The following is a 25907-nucleotide window of genomic DNA, read 5'->3' as shown; positions in this document are numbered from 1 at the left end:
GTCAGGGTTCTACATCTTCTTCCTGCCTGGAAATTGTCTTGATTTAAGTAACTGTCCTGTGGCAACCTCTGGCTTTCAAAATGTAACAAGGGAGTGGGTTTCAAGTGCCTGTTTATTTGATAGCAGGTCACTTCTGTCTCAGGCAAAAGACAGCAGTTCCAATGCAGCCAAGAGGAAATGGCCAGTGAGCATGGAGTGATGAGGTGGGCCTGGACATGCAGCTCAATTTGGAGGCTATGGATGGAGTGGAATTAATGCGGGCAATGCAAAAGGGACATGGAAAGGAGTTAAGCTCCAGGTCATATAATTGTATTGAATATTTCTACAAGAAAAAAGTACACAAGGTAGTGGCCTGATTGTCCAACAACATAGGAATGGTGAAATATACTTTTGGACATTCACACAGTGAAAATGTATGCAGGAGGTAAAGAAGCAGAGCTAGCTCTCCATGCAGGCATCAGCTTAGAAGGCTCTCTAAAATAGAGGGGAAGTGAAAAAAAAGTTCTAGGGCAATTAAAAATGTATAGTTTCATTTATGTTAAAAAAAAACTGACAAAATAAAACTACATACATATAAATGTATGTAAGGTTGGAAAGAAAGCCCAGGAAAAATATCCATTACACTAATAACGGTAATTCCCTCTGGGAAGGGAAATAGGATTGGTGGGGGTGAGGGCAAAGTTTGCTTTTGACTTTATATACTTCTATATTGTTTGAACATTTTATAACAAGAACATATTTGTATATTATAGGTTCATTTAAAAATAAATAAGCCCGTAAACAGATTTTTAACATAAAAAAATAACAAAAGACGGTGGAAAAATCCCAGATCCAGGAGGTAACAACAGAGTCCAGGAATGCAAGCACAGGTAAAATGGAAGGGTTAGAACTGAAGGGCAGGACCATGACCTCCACATGCTCTTTCTTCAGTTGGAGCCACAGCAAAATAATCAGGCCACCCCATGTCATAGCTACCCAGTGGCCATGCAACATCATTTTGGGGCTCCTGTCTGGCCACCAGCTTCACTGGTCCTCTAGCCTAACTCTAGCTTCCTCTTGGCCTGCATGACGACCTGCGTTACCTTCAACTCTCTGATTGTATAGAGCAAGAGTTTACCAACTTCCACATATCTGTGAATGTCTTCCTCTCATCTGCCTTTCTGGAGAAGTGGCTTTAAGAAGAAGGAACTTGGCTGCAAAGATGAAGCCTATCTACCCTCTTTTATGATTCAGTGGTAGTCATGAGTCTACTCTCAGCCTCTAAAATATTGCTGCAAAGTGCAACTATGGAGGAAGGGGCATTTAGCACTGTGGGTGCTGCTGAGACAAGACTAGTTCCAAGCCCTGAAGCAGCGTCTCTTGAAAGAAGTAGAATGCCCTCTTCTCCTGTGACCTCTTGGTACAAAACAGGTCCGATTAACTTCCTGAGTCATTTTGCCAGTGCATAATCTTCAAGTGCACTGGCAAAATGACTCAGGAAGTTAATCGGACCTGTTTTGTACCAATCCATATTCTTTTAATTTTCACCTTGTAGAGAAACCAGCTGTAATTGTGATATAAGATGATCCCTGTGCAGTTGTACACACACGATTTCAAACCATAAGAAATAGAAATGACATACATAGAAATTGCTTAAGTTTCCATGGGCTGGCCCAATAGGCAGGGTACTGCTTAAACAATAAACTCTGTGAAGACATAGATGAAGGCCCATTTTGTGAAAATCTATTGTGCTTCAGTAGGCTACATTTTGGAGGGTTTGAAAAGGACTTGCAAATATGAGAGCTCATTCATATACATGAAGATAGACAAGTGAACGTATGCAAGGGCACACAGAAGGAAACACACACAAACACAACACACATGCACAAATACCAAACATCACACATATACCCAACTCTACACACACATATACACACAGACTCATATATGCTAGCAAAATAATAAACTCTTTACCGAGACACTTTTAGAGGTCAGGGGACTATGTGGAAGAACACACGTAGAAAGATAACCATAAAATCATGTGATTAAATCAACCATATTTCTGGAATTAGCAAAGTATTTATATGCTTATGCTCTCTTTACGTATGACTGTTGGTCTATCGGTGACTATTTTCAATCACCAGTGTTCACTAAGTCAGTGGGTTTTTGGCCCAGCATCCAAAATATAACTGTCTGATATTTTTCGCCCAGCATCCAAAATATAACTGTCTGATATTTTTCTTACTCCTTTAAATATTTATTGAGCCCTATTTTGCCAGGCATTATGTAAAGACACATGGTGGCAACTGATGAGTAATGAGTACTACTTGTGGGTAGATTCCTAAGTGTTCTTTAACGAATTATATTACTTGGCTCTTTTTTTCCACATTTCTGAGGTTTTGGAAAGTGTTGATAGAAATAACAGATTTTAGCTCTGTAAGTGGGGGAAAAAACAGACCTCTTGACATACAAAGAAATTCATGTTCCTCTGTTTTTGTTTTTATTTGAGACAGGGTTTTGCTCTGTTGCTCAGGTTAGATTATATGTGCTTACATAGCTCCCTGTAGCCTCGACATCCCAGCCTCAAGTGATTCTCCCAACTCAGCCTCTCACATAGCTGAAACTACAGGCATGCACCACCACATCTGACTAATTTTTTAAACTTTTTGTAGACAAGAGGTCTTACCATGTTGCCCAGGCTGCTCTCAAATTCCTGAGCTCAAGTGGTCCTCCTGCCTTGGCCTCCCAAAGTGCAGGGATTACATGGGTTAGCCACCGTGCCTGGCCCCTGTTTCTGTTTTGGAGACATGAACTTACGAGAAAAATGTTGGAGGATAAATGTTTGTGTGAATTTGTGATGTGGATAACTATATCAAATGTTGAAATGCATAATTCCTTACAATTTTTGGAAAGTTTGTGGACTATGCATTGATTATGATTATGAAGTAGCTAATTGCCTGACTCCTAAATCCCATATCCTCACACTAAATTGTAGAGTCCTAGATTGTTTTTTCAGACTGGAGTCCTAATGTTTTGTAGTCACGAATATCATGTGCACACACACAGACACAAACACAATCGTGAACACACTTCTGCATTTCTAAATGAACAGGGTAGGGCTGAGCTGCAGAAAGAGTTGGCCTTCTGTACAGCAGAAATAACTCTGTTATTTGCATTTATTTAGTTAAAAACAGAAGGTGGCACAGATCAAGTTTCTCCAAGCGTTAAAAATGCCATAAGTATAATGCTATAGTTTTGTAAGCAAATACACATCACAATATAACAATGCTCTAGGTTTTGTATAGGCAGGAGCGAGAGAGTTTAGACACGGATATGGTTAATATACTTGATACAAGCTAAACTTCATCCCTGATGAGGGACTGAACTTGGCTGCAAATTCCTTTTAATAAGGTCTCCCAGGGTTTGTATTTTCCTTGACAGAGCATAGTGGAAGTGCTGAGTCCTCAGGCCCATACCCAGATGAAGAAGCACAGGCATGATCAAAGCTACAACTATTACATCCATCTGGGATTTTCTTTTGTGAATGAAAAGAAGAAAAGGCATCAATAATGTGACCTTGGACTTACAGGCAATATGGACACTTTGGGGAAGTTATGAAGCGTCTCCCATTCCCGCTTGAGGTACTCAATAGAGCCCACAAACACAATGTGCTTGAGCTCGTGGTAATGAAAGTTGCTGGCACGAAGCGGCATCACCAGGTTCCGGAGGCCGATTAGGGCTGAGCTGACATCACCAAAGATACAGACCACGACATGGCCACTCAGGACGGTCATGGCGGCCTCACTTCGAGTCTGCAACAGGGAGATGTGTGTGAGTATCACAGAGAAGACTGCATAGGGCTGTCGTGAGGAGTGAAAAAATCATTTGTGCAAAGAATCAAGTAAGCATTTGCTGAGAGCTTACTATGTGCTATTATTTTTATCTCATCAATGTTATATACATGCCATACAGAGCTATAATTTGAGCATGTGTATAGGTATTACATTTATGTAATAAATCTATCTACATGTATATCCACACACATTGTTACTTTCTTTGGCAAAAGATTTAAAAAAGATATGCCATAAATATGTGTGAGCAGATCTTCATAATCATTTCCGGGAGGTAAAATAAGAGAGAAAAGGAATATTTATGCTATTTGGAAAGAGAACTCTTAGTTTCCATGAAACTGTTGATTAAATGAGTTGCCTTTTCTGGCTTGCTTGCTGAGATGATGATAAAATGGTCAAATCCCTACACTGAGCTCAGTTTGAGAAATTCGAGTTTGGAATTCCAGATTTATCAGTGAGATGTCAGTGCATCATCCCATCAGCAGGTGGAACATGCTACCTAAAGCCAGGGGTGGAAAACTACGACCCACAGGCCAAATCTGGACTATTATGTTCTTTTGTATGTCCAGTGAGCTAAAAATGGTTTCTGTGCTTCAAAATGGTTGGAAAAAAATCAAAAGAAGACTATGTCATAATCTGTGAAAATTAAAGTTGAAATTCCCATAAAGTTGTATTGGAATGCAGCTATGCTTATACATTTAGGTATTGCCTATGGCTGCCTTTACGCTACAACAGCAGAGCTGATCAGTAGCAACAGAGACCTTATACCCTGAAAAATCTAAATTATTCATCATATGACTTATTACAGAAAACATTTGCTAACCCCCTGTTCAATGCTGTCTTGGAGTTTCCAAGGACATTTCTGGAGGGGCCTGCTTTGCTTAAGTCATTCAGAGAAAAGATTTTTCCAAATAAACATTACAAGGGGCAAGAAAGAGGTCAGTAAGAACAACAGACCAGTGTCTTCCTCCAACTCCAAACCTCTATCTACAAAGGAGAGAAATGAAAGGAGAGAACCCCAACTTCCCAGGAAATACAAATGCTTAGTCACTGCTGGTCCTTTGATTCACTAAGCTAGTGAAGACACAAGGCCAGCTGTGGACCTTTCTCTGCCTCTCCTTCTGGACTGATGCCTCCCATCCCTGTCTACCCACTTCATGCCTGGATGGCTCCATGTGGCTTACAATGCTTTCGGGAAGGCATATTAATGTCCACTGTACATATCAAACTCTGCTTGATTTAATCTCTAGAATTGATCACTGCATTGATTGTATAAATGCCAATATAGCAATTCATGACAATGTCAGGGTTATTTCGATAACCCCCAAGCAGAGGAGGAAGCTAGCTTTCACTACTCAATCGTTAAAATAAAACAGGGGCTGTCACCATTATTGGTTTCCCTCTGCAACAGTCCAAGGAAACCAGAGACACAAGCTGTGAGAAATGCCTTATAAACTGTGACCAGGGAAGACCCACTGGGAGCTCACATCACATATTCCCACTTCCTGCAGAAGACCTGGAGTTAGTTATCCGGGCCACATGAAAATGCGAGTGCTTGCATGCCACCAGCAGACACCCAACCAATCTATAATGCACTGTTATGTGATGGGGCTCCTAATTATTTTTAATTGGCCAGGTCACCTGGGAGCCTAGCTCCCTTCAACAAACTGGAGAAATACAAACTGGGCCCAGGGTGGAAGTGAATTCTAGAACTGAGAGGTGGGGAAGGTACAGATAGCAGAGTGGCCAAGGCATAGATGCTGACCCCAGGAACTTCGATCTGCAGTCAAAACACCCATCTTCAGATTGGCCACAGCTACATCACCTGGAGAATCTTATAAAAGTCCTAATTCTAGAGCCTCACCTCTTGTGTGTCTGATTTTGCTGGGTTTAAGACACACTGGAGAAACTGATCATTTGTTTCTCTATGTATCTGGAATTCCTATGCATCCTTCCAGATCCAACCCAAGCACAACCTGTGTTTATCTGATGGGCCTTGTCTGGCCATTTAAACATATACTAGTCCTTCTCGCCTGCATTTCAGTAGCACTTTCTGTCTCTTACCACTTAGCTTTAAATATACTGTTTCATGGTTACATTTTATTCACAATTGAGACAATCTCTTATATCTTCAATACCCAAAGTAGTTAGTTTCCTGTGTCCAGTGGATATACAGCCTCAAAGCATCCTCATGCAGCTGGCCCTACCTATCATTCTCATCTCTAGCCCAGTGCTACTTTAGAGAGGGCTTCTTGGATCAAACTTTTCAAACAGTACCTCCCGGTCTCTTTCTAGCCTATGATGCTGCTTTAATATTTTTTTGAAGCATCCTATAAATATCTGAAATGTTATTACATATTCATTTGTCTACCTGGAGATAAATCTTCTTCCCCTCAGCCCCATCCCATTAGAATACAAGCTCTATGAGAGTGTCGTTGCCAAGGATTACATCTCCAGCAACTAGAACAGTGTGTGGCACATAGTAGGCCTCTTGTAGATGTCTTGTTAAATGATGTTATTTTTCATAGGATAGAAGTAGTAACTCACCTTCCTTAACTTTTTTGTGCTGGTAGGAGATGTTGATTGGATATCAGTTGGCATGCGTACTTCAGCAATATCTAGGCAAGTCATTAAAACCCTAGGTCCCAGATAGGGCATCCAGCCTATGACCTGCCACAAGCGGTCACATCAGGCAAAGTTTAGTCCACCAGAGCAGAAGTGCCATGAATACATCAGAATGTACATACATGAAGCAGCTTTGTGGGTAGAACCATTTGCACTCCTGGTCAGTTGGACAATGGCTGTTTACTGAGAATTCTGACTTTCTGTGTTCTTGCCTGCAACTTTCCCACCTCTGAGACAGCCTCCAGCTTGATAGTTTATTGACTCTCAATGCTTCTTTATAATTAAATTGAGACCCCCCCCCAATACTCACAGATAAAGCATAGGAAAAAGTCAGATATGTTAGAGTACAAAGCCATTCTGAGGATCCAGAACAGTCCTTGTTTGGGAAGGGTGGTCCTGACATCAGAAATGATAGGATTTCCCTGGCTTACAGAAAGGAACAGACCCAAACCAATCTGGGGATTAGAGGTCCAAGGGGGAATCCTTCCATCTGACTTTCCTGATTATTAATATGTTTTTCATGGATTAGCAAGACAATAAACTGTAGGAAAGCCAACGTAGGCATCAAGACCCAAAGCTTCTAACAGAACAAGGGCAGAGAGTAGAGTGGATGTTATCTACACTGACATTCCTGGGACAGACTGAGAGAGCCCTCTGCTGCTATGAAGATATTCACAAGCCATCCACGAAATAGGGCTCTGAGCCCCAGCCTCCCCAAGGGGACTGTAGTTTCATTATTGCCATCATTACATCATGCATCATCATGCATTTACCTGCCTATGACATGTGCTAAGAAGAATCACAGATACGCAAGGCTATTAACTAGAAGAATATAAAACACTGCGATAAACCAATAGCAATACAGGCAGTATTCAGCTTTCCTCACAGCATTTAATAAGAAGAATAAGAGGTAACTTTATTGGGTCATATGTTGGGTTTTAGTCTTCACTACAGCCCCATGAATTAGGGTCATCCTCATCTCATCTTTTTACAGATAAGAAAACTGAAGTGCAAAAAGTCAGGTGAATTACCCAAGCCATGCAGCTAATGAATGGTACAAGCAGGCTCTGACACTAGTGCCAGGGCCACAGGAATTATGTTCATACCACCTCCCACCATGCCTTTTTCCTACAGCACATGATCACGCACTCTTATGAGGAGCCAATATATTCAGAGATTGAAAATTCTGAATATTGTTCATGTTCTGATCAGAGTTGTGGCTGGGTTCAATCTATGTTCAGGATTTCAATTATCAAAAATAATTAGGATCAAGGACTGTATTATCCCACTGCCGCATTAGAGAAACCCCATTCCTAGCAAATGTGGTTTGGGGCAGAAGCAGACGACATCAGATTCCCAGTCCCTCACTCACCAGGATGACTTTCTCTATATCCTTGGGCGCACACCAGTGAAACATCCCAGTAGAGTCGTACTTCTTCACATTGGAGTCCATGTTGTCAATCTGATCATTGCCAGGAATTAACAAGGGGTCATGCCTGGGGAGAAAAGGACAGGAAAACCTAAGTGGAAAATGTGATAAATTATAAATGGAAAGTGCCCCCTGAATTACATCTCAGAGGAGATGAAAGAGGCAGAGGAAGTGGTTGCCAGTGAAGGCCATTCTTCTGCTTACAGAATCCATCCTTTGAGAGACAACTACCCCAAACCACCACCCCGCCATCTGGAAGTGCAGCTGACCTTTATCAGGGAGCATTTCTGCCTTTCCCCAGCTCCTCTTTTCCTAAATGGTCTTCCTACCATTTTGTGGATTCAGCCTGCCTTCTTAAGGCTACCTCACTCCTCTTCCTCTCATTTTACCAGCTTTTCGATCTCCCCAGCACACACACACACACACACACACACACACACACCCCCCAAAGGGTTGCTATTAGCATCGGCAATGAAGAGGAAGGAATAGGAATAGAGCCTCATGCTAACTGACTGGCATGAGGATGGAAAGCCAATTACTCGCTCTTTCTGACTACAACTTCTGACGTGATGCTCTTCGCAGTAAAAGCTTTAACAGGCTGCACTTTAAATATTTTAGCAATTTGCCCAATCAGATTTTGCTCTCCCTGGCTGAAGCCCTTTAAAGATTCAGCAGCGTGTCACTTCAGAGCAGATTGACTACCAAATGCCCACATCTGGAATACATTATTTCAGTACTAAACAACACCCTTTCTCCTTGCCTGGACAACTGTATATGCACTAACCATCCAATGATGCCCCCCTCCTTCACCCCCCAACTGCTGCATTCCTTAAATGAGGGCCTCAAGCTCAGATGCATCTTAATAAACTTGTTTCACATTCTCAGGGCAACATTCACCCTCTCTTGCCTTGTGTATAGGTGGAAAAGGAAGATGCTTCCATAAAGTCTAGTGGGTTGGCAGAGACTCACTGACAACCTTAAGAATTGCAATAGAATCGGGCAGGTCTAATAAGCTTACAGCACAACAAATAAGCTCCTGCACCTTGGGTCACAGTCAATGTCCATGATTTTATCTCTGATAGTGATTCAAACCTCAGGTTTGAGAAGTCATTGTTCCTTCCTGCAAAACTGGCCATATAATGAGGACACTGCCCCAGCTATACTTAACCATTCTTGCAATGGAGCTATCTTTTCTGAGTAATATTGTCGACACAAGACAGAAAATATACATAGGGTCAAATTCCATAAATTTATTATAAAGTGATTTTACCTTTTTGAATTATATATTTTAACATCAGAGGGTGTCTTTTATTTAGTTTCTACTATTTCTCCCTCTGAAATGTCTGTGATACTTCCCACTTATATATCAAGAGTACACAGTGAAACAGCAATCTCTTTTCCATGGGCCAAAAAACTAGGATTAAGCTTTTGAATACCTACCGTCTCCAACATGCTCCCCACTCCCACATCAGATGAGAAAACTCTCTTGCAGCACTTATTTATGCCTGGGAATTTGCTTTTAGACTACACCAAATGACAAATACCATGTGAAGCAAACTTGCAAAGTTATCTTCAATGAACAGGCTAGATTACTACAGGAACGTCATATCTGATCTTAAAAGAAGAACAATCCCACTCCAAGTAGCCTCTCAGTATCTGGATGGTTGAGAGGTCTTGAGGTATGTAAACCACCATCTTCCAAATACTGGACTTAGTCAAAGATGCTAAAAAGGCAGTTGCTGATAAGAACTGTTTACAGATCAGGGTGAGAGCAAACTCTGAGGAATGTTTTTGTCCTTGAAGAATCTTTAACAGTTGCATAGATATCTATTAATATTTTCTGGAATAGGTTGGTAGACAAAAGCCATCACGGAGAAGAGGTTTGAGGGAATGAACAAAATAAACTCTTTCCAGCCCCTGAAGAACATATTTCAGTTGTGAGAGGATCTTAATAGCCTTTCCCCAAAGATATAGAGTCAGGTTCAAATTCCCTTGCCCTGTTTACTGGTTGGAGAGAAAGTGTTATCTCAGGATGACTGGAGACCTGCCCCCAGTGCATTTAGGATTTAAGAGATACTTAGAACTATGTTCTCATAATATCAGCAAGCAAGCAAATGAAACAGCAAGCTGGCAAAAAACAAATACTTTTAGAAAATATGTGCCTTGGGGAAGAGGAGATATATTTTGGTTTGGTATATTTGATTCTTTCTGGAAAGGAGTAAGATGTTGGTAACAGTGGCCTGCAACTTTCATCCAGAAACGTAAATAAGCAAACCTGATGATCAATTACCCTTCAATAAACAGAAAAAAGACAGCTAATGTCAAGCTTCATTAACTGGGGTAGAGGTTTGCAGAAACCAGGCATAATTTGACACTAGAGCTACAAGCCATGATTTGCACTGGAACATCCAGAGGCATCCAGGAGGTCTTAGAGGTATGCCATGCTACACTTACTCCCCACAGATCTCTCAGCCTGGCCTGGACTATTTAAATATAAACCATCCAGGATTTCCCCCAAACAGACTGACCAGAGGAACATCAACAACCTCCTGGAACAAAGACATTTCCCGTTCTGACCAGCATGGTACCTGGAATTCTAACTTTAGTTTATTGAATCAGTAAAGCAACCAATTAGAGTCTCCTATTCTGAGCCTGGAATGGACAGTAATGATTAAGACAAAGTCCCTAGTCAAAGAGAGGTCTACAAGATAGCAGGAGAAAAGATATATATATAGAGAGAGAGAGATAGATAGATATAGATATAGATATAGATATAGATATAGATATAGATATAGATACAGATATAGATATAGATACATACACACACATATGCATATATATATATAAACCAATAGTTCAATAGGTATAGTACCTTTTGGTAAGTATTACAGCAAAGTACAAGGTGGTATGAGAATACCAAGAAAAAAGCTGTTCATATCCTGGTATTTGGTTAGCAGTCAGGAAGGCTTTGCAAATAAAGCAGCATCTGATCTGAGTCATGAAAAATGAAGAGGAATCTCAGCACGTAACAGTGTTGATCCACTAATAGCCAGTAGGACCCACTCAGAGAATTGAGGCCCAAATGAAAAGGTCCAAATAACGGCACCTGAAACCCTGGTTGAAGACGTCGGGTACCATATTGCCTAATCTAAGGGACAGAAGACTCAGACCAGGCCTTCCAGCTGTCTCCAGATGTGCAATGGCAGTCAAGTAGGAGATGGTTTAAACTGATTGAGTATGATCAACTGACAGCAGTCTAAGAATGATGCATGAGATTTGGAGAGAACAAAAATCATGTTTCCAAAAAGGAAAGAGTGTTATAAAAATTGGAAGTAATTCCAAAAATGAAATCAGTTGTTGCCCAAGATAGCGGGTTTCCTATCATTGAGACATTCCAGAAGAGCAAGGGATACAGACAGGATTTGTGAGCCTAGAGGATCTTGAAGGTTTGAAGCACTGTGTTGTCATTGTGGAGAGATACAGCTAGAAGAATTTTGAAAGTACTAGACCATTGTTGGATACCAGAAGGCTGGAGAGCCCGGAGTAGGTAAAGAAAGGTGGCTAGAGTGAAGATGAGAGGTTAGCAGCATGGGAGAGGGATTAATTCATGGCTCTGTTAAGGACCAGTACTGTTATACACTCATTGGATTTCAGAGCTTGGGAGTAAGCTGTGAACATGATTCATTCCAGCAACAATAGTCTGTAACTGTTTCTGGCCAGACGGGATAAATTTCTTTACCATGTCTGTTCCTGTACTAATTTCAAGTGCTTTAGGCTGGCTTATGCTGCAGAGAGATCTCTCTGGAACAGGTGGAGAGTAGACAGTGAGTTGTCCACAGGGACTTCTACTTCTAAAGTTTCTGAAGCTTCTCTTACTGGAAGAAAGTCCAAGCATTTGCCATTAAGCACGCCAACCAACACTACTGTGATCCAGGGAGACCCAGAGGAATTGGGCAGTTTGTTTTATGAATAGGACCATCATGAGAAATCTCCTTGAACAAGGTATCCCAACGTCTTCAGTTTGCAGGGTGTTAGAGGCCCATTTCCAAAGGCTCTCCCGCAACTCCTCAAAGACCAGTTAGTTGGAATCAAGGACCAGGATTAGATATCGTCTTTCACATTATAATGACATTACCTAAGTCTTCCACTCACAAAGTAATTTTCGACTTCCCTAAAAGACACCGTAATTAATTCAAGGCTCACTTGTCACTTGCTACGTAGCCAATGAACATGCCTTATTTTGGGGTAATAGAAACTCTATGAGGTGAGGATCTGGGGTTTCATTTTTATAGGCTGAACTGTATTCTCCCTCACATTTTTATGTGAAGTCTTAACCCCCGGTACCTCAGAATATGACTGTATTTTGACATATGCTCTTTAAATTAATAAATTAACTTAATTAAAATTTTAATCAAGTTAGAATTAGATCATTGGGGTAAGTTCTGAATCAACAGGACTGGTGTCCTTACAAGATGGGGAAATTTCGGCCAGCTTTTCTGCAGGAGGGAAGATCATGTGAAGACAGAGGGAAAACACAGAGACCTGCAAGCCAAGAGAGGCCTGGAACAGATCCTTCCCTCAAGGCCCTCGGGAGGAACCAACCCTCTGAGACTTTAGTCTCAGACTTCTAGCCTCCAGAACTGTGAGAAGCTCTGTTGTTTAAGACACTGTGTCTGTGATATGTGATTACAGCATTCCTAGAAAATCAACACAATAGTCCACCTTGAAGAAAAGCAGGCACAATGTATCAGATATCCCTTAGCTGAAGGACCCCAGCTGCCCTTCTTGAATCTTAGGTTTTTCTTGTCCATTTAAGGGGGGAAAAAAAGCACCCTGCCATTATTTCAGGAATACATAGAAATACATATGTGATACCCAATATCTTCTCTAAAGGTTTTGGGCCAATATCCCCCCTCTCTCCAGCCACCTCCTCTATCCCATCACCAACATACAAGCATGTTAGATCCGCTTCGCCATAGTGGTAACTTCTCTCCATCTTTAACTTACACATGCACTTGAGGATCAATGCCAATGACAGCCCAGCCTAAAGTTCTGGAAAGCCAGAACACTATCCAGCCAATTTGGTCAGCCTAATTTACAGAGTCCATCTCCAAATGGAGTGTTCAGGGGTTGATACCACTAAGGGCAGGAAACCACCTATTTCCTTAGTGACAACATGCCCAAAGTCAAATAAGGAATATAGGCATGGCCAGGTATGGTGACTCATGCCTGTAATCCCAGCAGTTTGGATGGCTGAGGTGGGTAGATCTACCTGAGCTCAGGGGTCTGAGACCAGCCTGGGCAACACTGCAAAACACCATCTCTACAAAACAAACAAACAAACAAACAAAAATTAGCCAGGCAGGTAGTGCACACCTGCAGTCCCAGGTACTCAGGAGGCTGAGGCACGAGAATTGCTTGAACCCAGGGGGTCAAGGCTGCCAGTGAACCAAGATCATACCACTGCACTCCAGTCTGGCAACAGAGCCAGACCCTGTCTCAAATAAATAAAAAAGAAAAGAAAAAATATAGGCATACCTCATTTTATTGCACTTTGCAGATACTACTTTTTTTTAACAAATTGAAGGTTTGTTTTTCCATCGCCAGAGCACAGGCAGAGTAGATTTCACATAATTCTTAAGGCCACTAGAATTTTCAGAATTGTAAATGAGCTTTGACTTCAACTTAAAGTCACCAGCTGCATTAGCTCCAAAAACCAGGCATTTACATCTGTCCACAGCATGATATACTGAATATTTTAATCCTGCTGTTGAGACCTACTCCTCAGGAGAAAAGATTTCTTTTGAGATATTACTGCTCATTGATAATGCACCTAATTATTCAAGAGCTCTGATGGAGATGTATAAGGAGATGAATGTTGTTTCCATATCTGCTAGAACAACAACCATTCTGCAGCCCATGGATCAAGGAGTAATTCTGACTTGCAAGACTTATTTAAGAAATATATTTAATAAGGCTATCACTGCCATAGTGATTCCTTTGATGAATCTTGGCAAAACAAATTGAAAACCTTCTGAAAAAGAATCGCCATTCTAGATGCTAATAAGAACATTTGTGACTTATGGGAGGAGGTCAAAATATCAACAGGAGTTTGGAAGAAGTGAATTCCAACCTGTATGGATGACTTTGAGGACGTTAAGACTTCAGTGGAGGAAGTAACAGCAGATGTGGTGGAAATAGCAAGAGAACTAGAATTAGAAGTAGAACCTGAACACGTGACTGAATTGCTGCAATCTCATGATAAAACTTGAATGGATGAGAAGTTGTTTCTTGTTGGTTAGCAAAGAAAACAGTCTCTTGAGGTGGAAGCTACTCCTGGTTAAGATTCTGTGAGCATTGTTGAAATGACAAGAAAGGATTTAGAATAGCACATAAACTTATTTGATGAAACAGCAGCAGAGTATGAAAGGATTGACTCCAATTCCGAAAGAAGTTCTATTCTGGGTAAAATGCTATCCAACAGCATCACATGCTACAGAGGAATCTTTTGTCAAAGGAAGAATCAGTCAATACAGCAATCTTCATTGTTGTCTTATTTTAAGAAATTGACATAGCCCCCACAATCTTCAGCTATCAGAACCCTGATCAGACAGCAGCCATCAACGGTGAGGCAAGACCCTCTACCAGGAAGAAGATTAAGACTCACTGATGGGTGATTACTAGCATTTTTTAGGAATAAAGTTTTCTTTTTTGAGACAGAGTTTCGCTCTTGTTAACCAGGCTGGAGTGCAATGGCACGATCTCGGCTCACCGCAACCTCCGCCTCCTGGGTTCAGGCAATTCTCCTGCCTCAGCCTCCCGAGTAGCTGGGATTACAGGCATGTGCCACCATGCGCAGCTAATGTTTTGTATTTTTAGTAGAGACAGGGTTTCACCATGTTGACCAGGATGGTCTCGATCTCTTGACCTCATGATCCACCTGCCTCGGCCTCCCAAAGTGCTGGGATTACAGGCTTGAGCCACTGTGCCCTGCCAGGAATAAAGTATTTTAATTAAAGTAGGTACACACTTAATAGACTACAGTGGAGTGTAAACCTAACTTTTATATGCACTAGAAAAAAAAAGTGTGTTACCTCTTAATTGTGATATTCACTTTGTTGTGGTGGTCTGGAACTGAGCCTGCAATATCTCTGAGGTATGCCTGCAAAACATCTTGTTTTGAGGTTTTGCAGAGCAAGAAATGCCACTTGCCATCAATTAATCTCAGGAAGTGAACTAAATGCCCTGCTACAACAGAAACACAAAAAGCTTGCCTTGAAGACAACAGCCTAAAGCAAAACCACAAATCCCTTTTCTAGCAAACCTGCTTGCTGTGAGGAAGCTGATATTATATTTTAAATTGCACAATTTCCCTTACAGGCAAAGACAGCAAATCCCAGTTCGTTCTGTGGCACTGGGTTCAGTGCTAGACTTCAGAAATTTACATTAAAGTACAAATAACCAACCAAACAGACAAAAACGTTATGAAAAAGGAAAGTTACAAAATGGTTGGGAAATTGCATTCTTTTCTCTGCTTGATGTTCAAGACCTCATGTCTTATCATATGATAAGGCCTTTTCTGTCATTATGAGCATCCCATCTAAATTAAGGACACCCTACAGTGGTGTCCCTGGGAGACAGAAGGCTTGAATAAAACGAGATGAATTTCTCATCCCTCTGCAGGCCTGTTATCCAAGCTGCAAATACTTTGTTTATTGAGCATCTATTATGTGAGGCACCGTGACGGTGCTAACAGGACGTTTCTCAGGCTTCACAGTTTGGCTCAAACGTTCCTCATACAGCCATCATCCTGAACAACCAGAGAGGCTGAAGTTATTTTCCCTTGCTAGAAACTTCTAGAGATGCTCCTTTGGCGATAATAATTTCCATGTCTGTTTCATTCATTAGATGGTGAACTCTTTAGGGACAGGGATCTATTTTGCTCTTCCATTTATTTCCAGAATCCAGCAGAGGATGCAACCAAACTAACAAAAGGAACTGATGAATCATCTCTAGTCCCTGAATACTCTTTAAGCAGTCAGCACAGACTCAGCATACCTTTCGTGTGCAGTGAGAACCCATTTACCTTTGATATCTTGCACAATTTGTTTTTGAACAGTCAGGGTTCTTGCTTCATTTTTCATGTAAAGGGACTATGTATGAATTAGGACACGGATCATTTGCTATAAAAAGGGCATTGTGATGTGAAGGACAACTCTAAATTATGTCTCTAACCAGTCAAGGCTGCCTGGAGTTCGCCTGGAGCCAGCTGCTGTAACTAATCAGCAGGGAGGACTCCTGTGATGTCAACAGTGGTGCAGACAGATGTTCTTAATTAAGCAACTATTTAGTTCTCCAATGCAATGTCTGAGCACTTCTAAGAGATGGGCCCCTATCTTCAAGCTCCTCTCACTGCTCTGATTTGTAAAAAGAGTGATTCTTAAACTGTGGCCCAGACCAGCCACATCAGCATCACCTGGAAGTTTGATAGAAATACAAAGTTCCAATCCCCAGGCCAGCTCTGCTGAATTAGACTGTGTAGGGCTGTGGCCCAGCAAGCTATATTTTAACAAAGTCCTCCAGGTGATTCTGACACCTGCTAAATTATGAGAACCACCACTATAAAGTTTTGGCCAGGTCGAGAATCTGTATGTCTTGTGTATATCCCACCCAAGTTAGCAGTTGTCAACAACACACAGATTATGAGGGTGTAGTTCTATTCAGCAAAACCAGGAGTAGAGTGAGGCAAAGGAGGTGCTTAGCGTGCAAAATTGAAGGATGCACCTCATATTCTGGGTGCCTACCCTGATTCTCTGTGACTCTGTGGAACTCGAGGCATTATATCAACACTTGATTCTTGATGGGGATTTACTGACTAGATGTTGCACTAATGACTCTCTCTTGCTGACTTCTCTTCCCATGAGATAATCAGCAAATAAACTTCAACAAGCAAATTAAATACTAGTTCTTGCAAAGTGTGATACTTACAAATCAGTGTTCTACCCTTCTTTAACAACATGGTGTCTAGTTGCTAAGACACTGAGCACAGTGTTGGAGTGTCAGGCCATTCAGGTGTGTTTTAGCCTGTATCAGACACAGGAGGCTGGATTAGGTCTCAGGTGGTCTCCTCAAAAGGGCTCATATTTGAGTGTTCAGCACCATAAATGGTTCCAGCTGGATCTGCCTCATTCTTGGGTGCCTTGGCTTCTAGGTGATTATTATTTCCTGATACTTTTCAAGAATCCTGATGTTTTGGACTCTGGCTCCAGCCTTAACTCATCCTTCAATAGGACTTCCATTCTCCTGATAAGGATCACCACCCCTGAGACACCACTGCCCACCATCCTGCCCCATCTCCTACCTGATGGCCATCCCTGGACACACACTCACAAAACTCAGGCCAGGCTCTAGCCAGCCTGGCAGAACTAGGGTCCTTTTTGATTTCTCTGCATCTGTCTACTTGCATTGTTTTCCCTGCTGCCACCTAAGATGTCATCTCATGTTAGGCAGCCAGCATTCTCAGAAGGAGGAAATTATTGCCTTTATGTTTGGGAGACAGCCTGCAGAACCAACATGTTCATAAGTCCTAGGGAAGGTTGTACAAAATACTCTTGAAACGAGAGGACAAGGTCATGACCATATGCTGAGCATGAACTTGTCCAGGGACGCATGTGGTCCACCCAAGTCTCGGTACCATGACACCAACTATTTCTTTCTTCTCCAGTCCTGGGGGAAGCCTGTCACAGGCTATCAGTTTGTGCATTAAGAGGTGAATATACATAGCTAAGCTGTCCCTGCCTTCCTTCTTTCTTTTGCCCAGTGGAAGGAATTGTGAGGGTGGCATTCTGCCCCCATCTCTGACATGGCTCGGGCCATTTTGCCATTTTCTATTACTGGAATCTTTCATGCTGGCAGGCTCTGATGTGGGAAGCCCTACCGAAATGACCTCATGAAAGGTTTGTATCAAAAGAGAGGTGATGAGACTTAACAAGCATATGAGTTTATTTCACTTAATGACCAAGAGATGGCCAAGAGGATAATCTGTTTTCCTCAAATCATATTTTGCCTCCCATTCAGGAAACTAATGTCTAATACTTTCTGGGTCTCTTGACATGAAACTCTCCTCAAAATGTTCCATTTCTCTGTTTTGGGTGTTGTCGATTATCCTTGCTAGCCCGGCTGGGCGCTATCTGTGTAAATTGTCCACCTAATACATCCTACATAAATCCGCATGGTCCGTGCTACTCTATCTCACTCCAGGTCTCAGGACTGATGTCAGGAATGACATGTGTCCTTGGGAAAACTGTCTATCCTAGTCCTGATCTACTATTCTACTGCAAACCCTGAATGGCTTAGCACCCAAATGGCCTTGGCAGAGGCTGGGGTTGGATGGGCCTTCTGTTTCACACCTCTGTGCTTATGTAGTACTTGTCTCAGAAATATCCTGATGGAGGACTCCAAACCTTCTCCCCTCCTGTCACCAATGATTCTCCCAAAATACAAGTTAGGTTATCACCTCCTAAAAAACCGTAAAGGATTCCCCAATGCCTATGACAAGCAAAGCCTTCATGATTGGGTGACAGAATACTCTTACATTCTCCACTCCATCTAGGCCACTCCAAAGATCCCTGTCTTCAGCCACACCCAGGCATCTACTGTAGTCTGAGCACTGTCCCTATTTCCTCCATCTTCCTAATTAGGTAAAATTTACCTAGATTTACCAGACTTTACATCTCTGTGCCTCAATATCCTCACCTGTAAAATGGGGGCAAGAGTAATACCTACTCACAGAGTTGTAGTTAGGATTCAGTGAGTCACAGGCATACACAGTCTCAGAATAATGCCTGGCATCTGGTAAATCTAAAGAGGTAATACTATTAGTAGAGCATTCTCCTCATTATATGGAACTAGGTTCAATAAGACCTCCTCCTAAACCAGGCTCAGCCACCCAAAGCAGAGGTAATGACAGCTCTTTCTGTTCTCATGGCCCATGCCAGTGGAACCCCCAACTTGTTCTTACTCAGTTCTGTGCTCGTATGTGCTTGCCTTCTCCTCTGTTGAACTATAAGCATTTTGAAGACAGGGATCTGGTCTAATCCATTAGACTGTGTGGAAGTTCTTTAAGGGATCTAAAGTGTGCTAGACTTTAGATCCCTTAAAAAACTTCCACAATAACTTGCACATAGTAGGCTCTCACTGAATATTTGCTGGATGGGAATTAATTTGAGAAAAGGATTAAAAGCAGGCAGATGAAGCACACAGACTTTTTGGATTCCGTGTGAGCATTCAGTGTGAGAACCCCGGCATTTACTCCATACCGCCTACCCACTGGAGAAATCTCATCACCCAAAAAGCATTTGTAAATGCAACTACTTGAAGGTGGCTTTGGAATAAACTGAATGTGATCATAACCAGGGATCTTGAATGGAGATTTCAGGAATCCATGAAAATCTGCTTCAACTGTAGTCAAAACAGGATTCAGTGTGCTTTTATTTTTTTCCTAGAGAGACTCCCTAGAAAGTTTTCATTGCAGGTTCATAGGTTTGGGAAGGCCCTCAAATTAAGAACTCTTAACTTAGGCATTTAGAGACAAAGTGTGTGCCCCACCTCAGGGCTTTACAAATGAGGAAAGATGTGGCTATCCTTACAAGGCACCACCCCACTAAGCAGGGCGAACTGGGCAATGGGTGCTGGATGATTTTAGAGGAATCTAGCGGGGGCTCCTTCAATAATTCCACATTAAGAGACCAGCAAGGGAAGGAAATAACAGGCAGAGGGAGTCGGGGACTCGGGAGTCTCCATGGCTCACTCCTCCTTGGCATGTGTGGAGTCAACATTTATCCATCATTACATGTGTGTCCTCGGCTTGGGGCCCAGACACTCACCATTCGGCTCTGTCTGGACGTGAAGGTTGTTCTCTGTCGAGGTGACTCAAAAGCAAACTACCTCAGGATCCAGACATACAAACGAGGCTGTTCACCTAATGATCGTGCAGGGAGTTATGTGACATTTAAACACTAGGAGAAGCCTGATACCAGAAAAAAGGGGAGAGAAAGCCCATTAGGGCAGAGTCCCTTTTGCATCTCCTGCTGGCAGATGATTTGGAAGGAGCCTTCACGCAGGAGCCTGTTTTATTTGCAGAAGCCACAGTGGTAAATTAAAGCCCATCCTAGCCCATTCTGGGCTCTCCAGTTCCTCTTGGAGCTATTCCTATTGCTGCCCACAGGCCACTAAAACCTGCCCACATTCAGAAGGATTGATTCGCTCAAACTGCAAGCCACAAACTCACGTCGAAAAATCCACTTCAAATAAGTCATTAGCTTTCTTCATGGATTTTTCAAGTCATGAGGAATAGGACCTAAAAGTCCCATCTATCGGAGAGCAGAAAGCCGGTGGTGGAAGAGGTGGGGGCAACTGGAAAAGCCACAGGGAGATCGGGGAGCCCTTGTTTTCTGCCAGTCAACAAAAGGGATTTAGCAAAAATGGACCCATGACTTCATTGCCAGTACCAGATATTCAAATGCAAACCAAAGGGCCCTGGGGTCTTTCTGTACATTGGAAGTAAAGGGAAGTGGAGAGAGGGCTCAGCAGGGGCCCATCTTTGCTCCCAGATCAGACAGAGGATGTGGAGCACCTGGGACATAAAGAGACATGGTAAAGGAGAGTGTCTAAAACTTTCTCACTTGTGATGGGATGACCTATTCCAGCTGGGTGCGAGGGAGACCATGGTGGGCTGGTGGGATAAGGCATCCCAGCGACAGGAACTGAGGCCTTAGCAGCAGCCCAAAGGCAACCAACACGAGAAGCCCGAGTTCTGTAGCTTGGCAAGTTTCCGCTCACCACCTGACCCACGTTTAGCAATTCTGATATACCATGAAGCAGACAGCTCCAGCCCAGGATGACTGCCTCCCTCAGCCCCTCTCCGGCAGGGAATGAAAGCAAGATCCACTTTGAAAATTCTCCCCCATCATGCAAACTGACATAGGCATGCTTTTCAAAAACCCACAGCCAATCTGTTGATCATTACTTATTTACAAAGGCCTTCGGGCAGAAAGTCCTGTAAAAACCATACTTGATACGATATACACTAGCTTTTTCTGCTTGTGGAAAAAAAGTCCCCCCAAGGCTACCTCAAACCATCACTTTCTATTGCACATAAAATGTAGCGTGTAACACTAAAGTATTTAATATATATGGTATAATATATCTACAGGAAAGGCATTTGTGTAGAAGTATGTTACCCTGGATTTGGTAATTTGATGTTTTGCTGAAGGCTATGACTTAAAAAAGCCTCCACCTTATACAGAAGACCTGTCATCTTGGTACCCAAGAGCCAACAGAATAAAGAAGTACCCTTAAGCAGCAAAACTTTGACACAGCTTTGAAGCATATGAAAACAGTATAACTCCTCAGAATTATTATTACTCAAGATCAAAGACATGAGCCATACTTTACATAGCAAACAGGGACAGGGAATTTGGCTCCAAAGGTTTCAGATTTTTCAGACTTCTTTTTATTTATTTATTTGCTTCTCTAAATTTAGGCAAAGGAAAGTGCCTGGGCTTTCCTCTACTTTAAAAGGGAATAACTATTAGCATTAGATAAGGCAATTACCTAAAGGTGGGTAAATAGGAAATGAATGCTGGCATGACAACTGGCATCATAAAAACAAAAAGCTTGGCAGTTGGCACATTTTATTCCTCCTCATAAACTGTAAACAAGCATGTAAATCAGCAACACCCAAGGAAGGCTGGGTGAATGGTGAACGGGAAGGCAGAGAACTTTTAAGGAAACATTTAACAGGAATAGATGGTGATGTGGAAAAGGAGTTAGGCGGGGTGAGTCTTCCACTGAGACCCTGTGCTTTCAACCACATTAACAAAGACTGTCCTTGCCTATTTTCCAGAAAGGTGGACATGGAGGGCCAGTGACATGCAAATGTGCTTGAAGGTGGGGAATGGAAATCACTATCATATTTCAAAAATCAAAGGGAGGAGAGTGGCCAGTGGTCATGAAAAGAGAAAAGTAATGTCAAGTTGGCAGGCATTTCCACGGCAGTAACCAGGTAGGGTGAGCAGTGCAAATCTGAAGTCATTCCTGTTTTATTTGGGTGGTAGAGAATCAGGATATTGGAGGAAATAAATGCTGGGATTGGCAGATCAATTGAAGACAAAAAAGGGAGATAAAAGATGGATAGTCCAAGAACAGAAAACTGCAGAACACTGGTAAAATTTGATTTCACTTGCTCTTTACTAGAGGAAGTCATAGTCGAGAAATAAGTGAGGAAGAAAGAGAGAGAAGAAGAAAGGGAGGGAGGAAGGGGGGAAGAAGAGAAGGAGGGAGGAGGAGGGAAGGAAGGAAGGAAGGAAGGAAGGAAGGAAGGAAGGAAGGAAGGAAGGAAAGGGAGGGGAAGGAAAGGAAGGAAGGAAGAAGGGAAGGGAGGAAGGAAAGAAGGAAAGAGGGAAGGGAAGGAACGAAGGAAGGGAGGAAGGAAGAAGGGAAGGGAGGAAGGAAAGAAGGAAAGAGGGAAGGGAAGGAACGAAGGAAGGGAGGGAACGTGCACATGCATGCTGTATTTCATAATTAATATTGCTTTTAGCCAGAGCAGAACTGGATTACTTTTGAACTTTGCTTTGGCAAGTCCACAGATTATTAGACTTTTTTTTTTATCAGTCAAAATCAATTAACAGAAATTTGATTTCAATCGACAGGATAAAAGGAAGGTAATCTTCAGGTTCATTTTTGATTGTGATGATACATCTCACATACGGCCTTAAGTACAGAAAGCAGTCCTCGGAGGGACTCCAGCAGAAAGAGACTGCCGCAGGCAGACTAACCACACGAGTTCCTCTGATTGGTTACCGCCGTCATTAGTGCCACTGCTGTTTAGGAACTACACATAGACAGGACATGGTGACAGCTAAGACTTTAAAGCCTATGTATTTTTCAAACAGCTTTTCAAACTGTTTTTCATGACAGAATTTTTTCAGCTCTATCATTAACTGCTGACAAGCTGACAGAATAAATACTCCAGCCTTTAAGAAGCCATCTAACGATCGTGCTCCCCTCCCCCGATCTGGGCTTGCTGGGGAGGGGAGGCTCTGGGCCTGGCAGGGTGAGGAGGGGGCGAGGGGAGGAAAAGAAGGGGCTAAGAGGGAAACCGTGTACAAACCATGTGCAACTAGCCCCTCTCCTTACCTCATCAGCTTAGGCGAGGTGTTGGGTGAGTTCCGCATACCTCCGTTCCGTTGCTTTTTTTTTGGTGATAGTGTTGACGGCTGTTCATCTTCAACTGGAAATACAGGCAGCTCATGAGATTATGAACAGTTTCAGGGCAGACTGTGAAATACAGGCAAAATATCAAAGGACACACACTCAAGGCTCAGTCACTCACTAGGAATTCATGGCTGTCTTTTAGGACCCAATGACAAAGACCAAATGTGTTAGTCAAAGAGGCCGGCTTAGAGAAGGTGAAGGCATCACCTCTTTATACTCCAGCCTTTGAACATGCACTTTAAATAGACTAAAACACTTTGTAAATACCCTGCCATAAGAAAAAGAAAAAGAAATCATGATTAATCTGTATACCAGAAAAAAAAAAACTTATCAACAATCATTATTCTTAGAGTTAATTTTTTGGTTACTTTGCTTTGCTCAGTAATCGAGTGCATTTTTTTGTAACCAAAATCAGAAATAAAGTTGTATCTGAAATATCAGCATAACTGCCAGCCTGCTGCTTCTCCAGATGAACCAACTTAGCTGGTTCCTAATCCCTGCATGCCAGAGAAAGAGCACTGAAAAGAGGCAAGGATTCAAGGCCTTGACAACCAATGTTTCAGTCAGGTCAGGGCACATTGGCACATGCTGGCTCAAGAATCCCCAGCCCAACTCAGCTCTTATCCCTCCAACCACCAGGAGTGAGGGCTTGCGGGGCTGTGCCAATGGGGTCCTTTCTTAACCCATGAAGACAGGAGCACCGAGGCTGGTGAGGTTGGAGGAGAGCCCCAGAATGAAGGAGGAGGTTGCCAGTGAATGAAATCTCTGATGATGTGGCAGGCAGCACAGGGGATTGGAAACCAAAAGCTATTTTCCAAATGTCTAAACCACATAGATAGCTAAGCAATGTGAAGCTTCACTCAGAAACACCACAGCACACTCTAATGCACTTGCCCAAAGACACCCACTAATAAGCTTTGCAGATGTATTAGCCTGCATCATGCTTCTTTTTAAGAGAACTACTTGATAATTAGCAGATGGGAACCCAGCCCGTCACCCAAGGGCATCAGCGGCAAAATTCTAGTCCTCCTCTCCCCACCCCCACAATTCACGCTAAAGCTGTAATTTCAAGAAGGAAAAATAGGATCTTCAGATTCTTATAGTTGACTGCAACACAGACTAGGAGGAAAGCACCACTGAAACTCGGAATGCACGGCAGTTACCTTAAAGCTAAGAAGAGAAATATTAGCAGTGATGACATCAAAAGAAGCTTGATATATGTTAATGGTGTAGGAGTCTTAGATGGGGGAGAAAATGCCATGTCAGCTACTTGGTATTATCCAGGAAGACCCATATTAGAGCATGCATTATATGGTACTTCTCTGAAAACCCTAAATAAATTTAGTAGGTTATGATACATGGTTCTAAAGGGATTTTAATAATCCAACTACCCTCCAAACCTGCTTCAAAGTATTACACATTTTACACTCTCCTATTCTACTGCCAGTCTGGTCTTGTCTAAATTTTGGCTGACCCAGAAAAAGGGAATGACTTTGGTGTGAGGTGAGAGTGAGACCAGAAGAAAGGAAGGCAAGAAAGCACCTGCCAACGCCCACAGCCCACTCCCTGTACCACCTGCTCCCTCTGACACCCACCAGGGCCCACTCTCAGGCTGCGACCGTATCAGTCACTTAGAGCTCCAGGCAGAGACTATGTGGCTGGGATCATATCGCATCTTATCAGAAATGAGTATCCAAAGCAAATCACACAGAGACTAAACAGCACTTAAAAGATTAAAGGAAATAAATACGAGCCACATAAATGGTATTGAAAAAAATCACTTAGAGTTGATATGTATCTCTCAGCAAGCAAACAGGCACTCTGAGCTTGACCTAAATTCATCTTCCTTTCACGGGACAGGGGACCAGGCATCCAAGGCAATAATGGGGTAGAAAAGCACTCTGTGTGTCTGTGTGTGTGTGGGTACTTTCGCCCTTTCCCCATCTTAGAATGAAGTACAAAGTCTTGCACTGCCTAGACCTGTAAGACAAGGTCATCTTTTAATATGGGCCACTTGCAGTTGGTGTATCATGTTCAGAGTAACCTAGATTGGTTGTGTAGCATGCTGGACCAAATAACATGTGTGTGTTTGTGTGTGTGCATGTGAGTCGCTCTAGTCAGGGTGCAAGTTCTGTTTTTCCCATCTTAAGGTTATAATCCCATATCCAAAGTTCCTTTATCTAACCTAGCTTTTTTCAAGGTCACCAGAGGTTACCATAGTTGTGTCCAGTTACACAATGAATCTAGATGAGTTAAGACCTGAACAGAAGTCATCCTCCCTAGCTTGTCTGTGGGATTCTTTTGCTTAGCCTTTGCTTCCCTGTTTGCACTGGGCCTATAACAAATAATCCTCTTTGGTTAAGTGGCCATTATCTTTATACCTTGTTGCTAGCTGTTTACCTACACTGATCTTCAGATGGGAGAGTTGCAAGTTAGTACCTGTTAGCCAGCTCCAGGGAGACACCTCATTCTGGTAGAAAAGTTGTGCCTCTTCTATGTAAAGAAACTATTTATTTTCATTGCAACTCAGAAAGATCATCCATCATAATCACACTGCATTTAAACTGGGATTCGTTCTCCAAGATGAAACTTGTGTTTAAAGGTTTCCTCCTGCACTCACAGCCTGAAAATGCAGATCTGTTCCCTGAAGAGATGGGGGGAACGCCTCCAGCTTAAATATATGGATGCTATGTAATGGAGACCTTACATATGGCTTAGGTCCCTCAAGAGAAGCAGTGATAACTTCT

General features: G+C 42.4%; 1 protein-coding gene across 47 annotated transcripts in view; it reads right to left on the bottom strand.

Annotated features, from left to right (window-relative positions):
* Window positions 1–25907, bottom strand: part of KCNMA1 (potassium calcium-activated channel subfamily M alpha 1) — a 767226-nt gene that overhangs the window by 73854 nt on the left and 667465 nt on the right. For all 47 annotated transcript variants that reach the window (XM_035266161.3, XM_054242917.2, XM_054242918.2 and 44 more), the window contains 3 exons: window positions 23083–23176; window positions 7828–7951; window positions 3567–3791 (listed from right to left, as the gene is read on the bottom strand). In XM_035266161.3, the coding sequence (XP_035122052.1) occupies window positions 3567–3791; window positions 7828–7951; window positions 23083–23176 (443 nt within the window). The remainder of the gene's footprint in view (window positions 1–3566; window positions 3792–7827; window positions 7952–23082; window positions 23177–25907) is intronic.

This window comes from Callithrix jacchus, chromosome 12, assembly GCF_049354715.1.
Source record: "Callithrix jacchus isolate 240 chromosome 12, calJac240_pri, whole genome shotgun sequence".
In the NCBI taxonomy this organism is placed as follows: Eukaryota; Metazoa; Chordata; class Mammalia; order Primates; family Cebidae; genus Callithrix; species Callithrix jacchus.
This window is presented reverse-complemented; position numbering and strand designations above follow the sequence as displayed.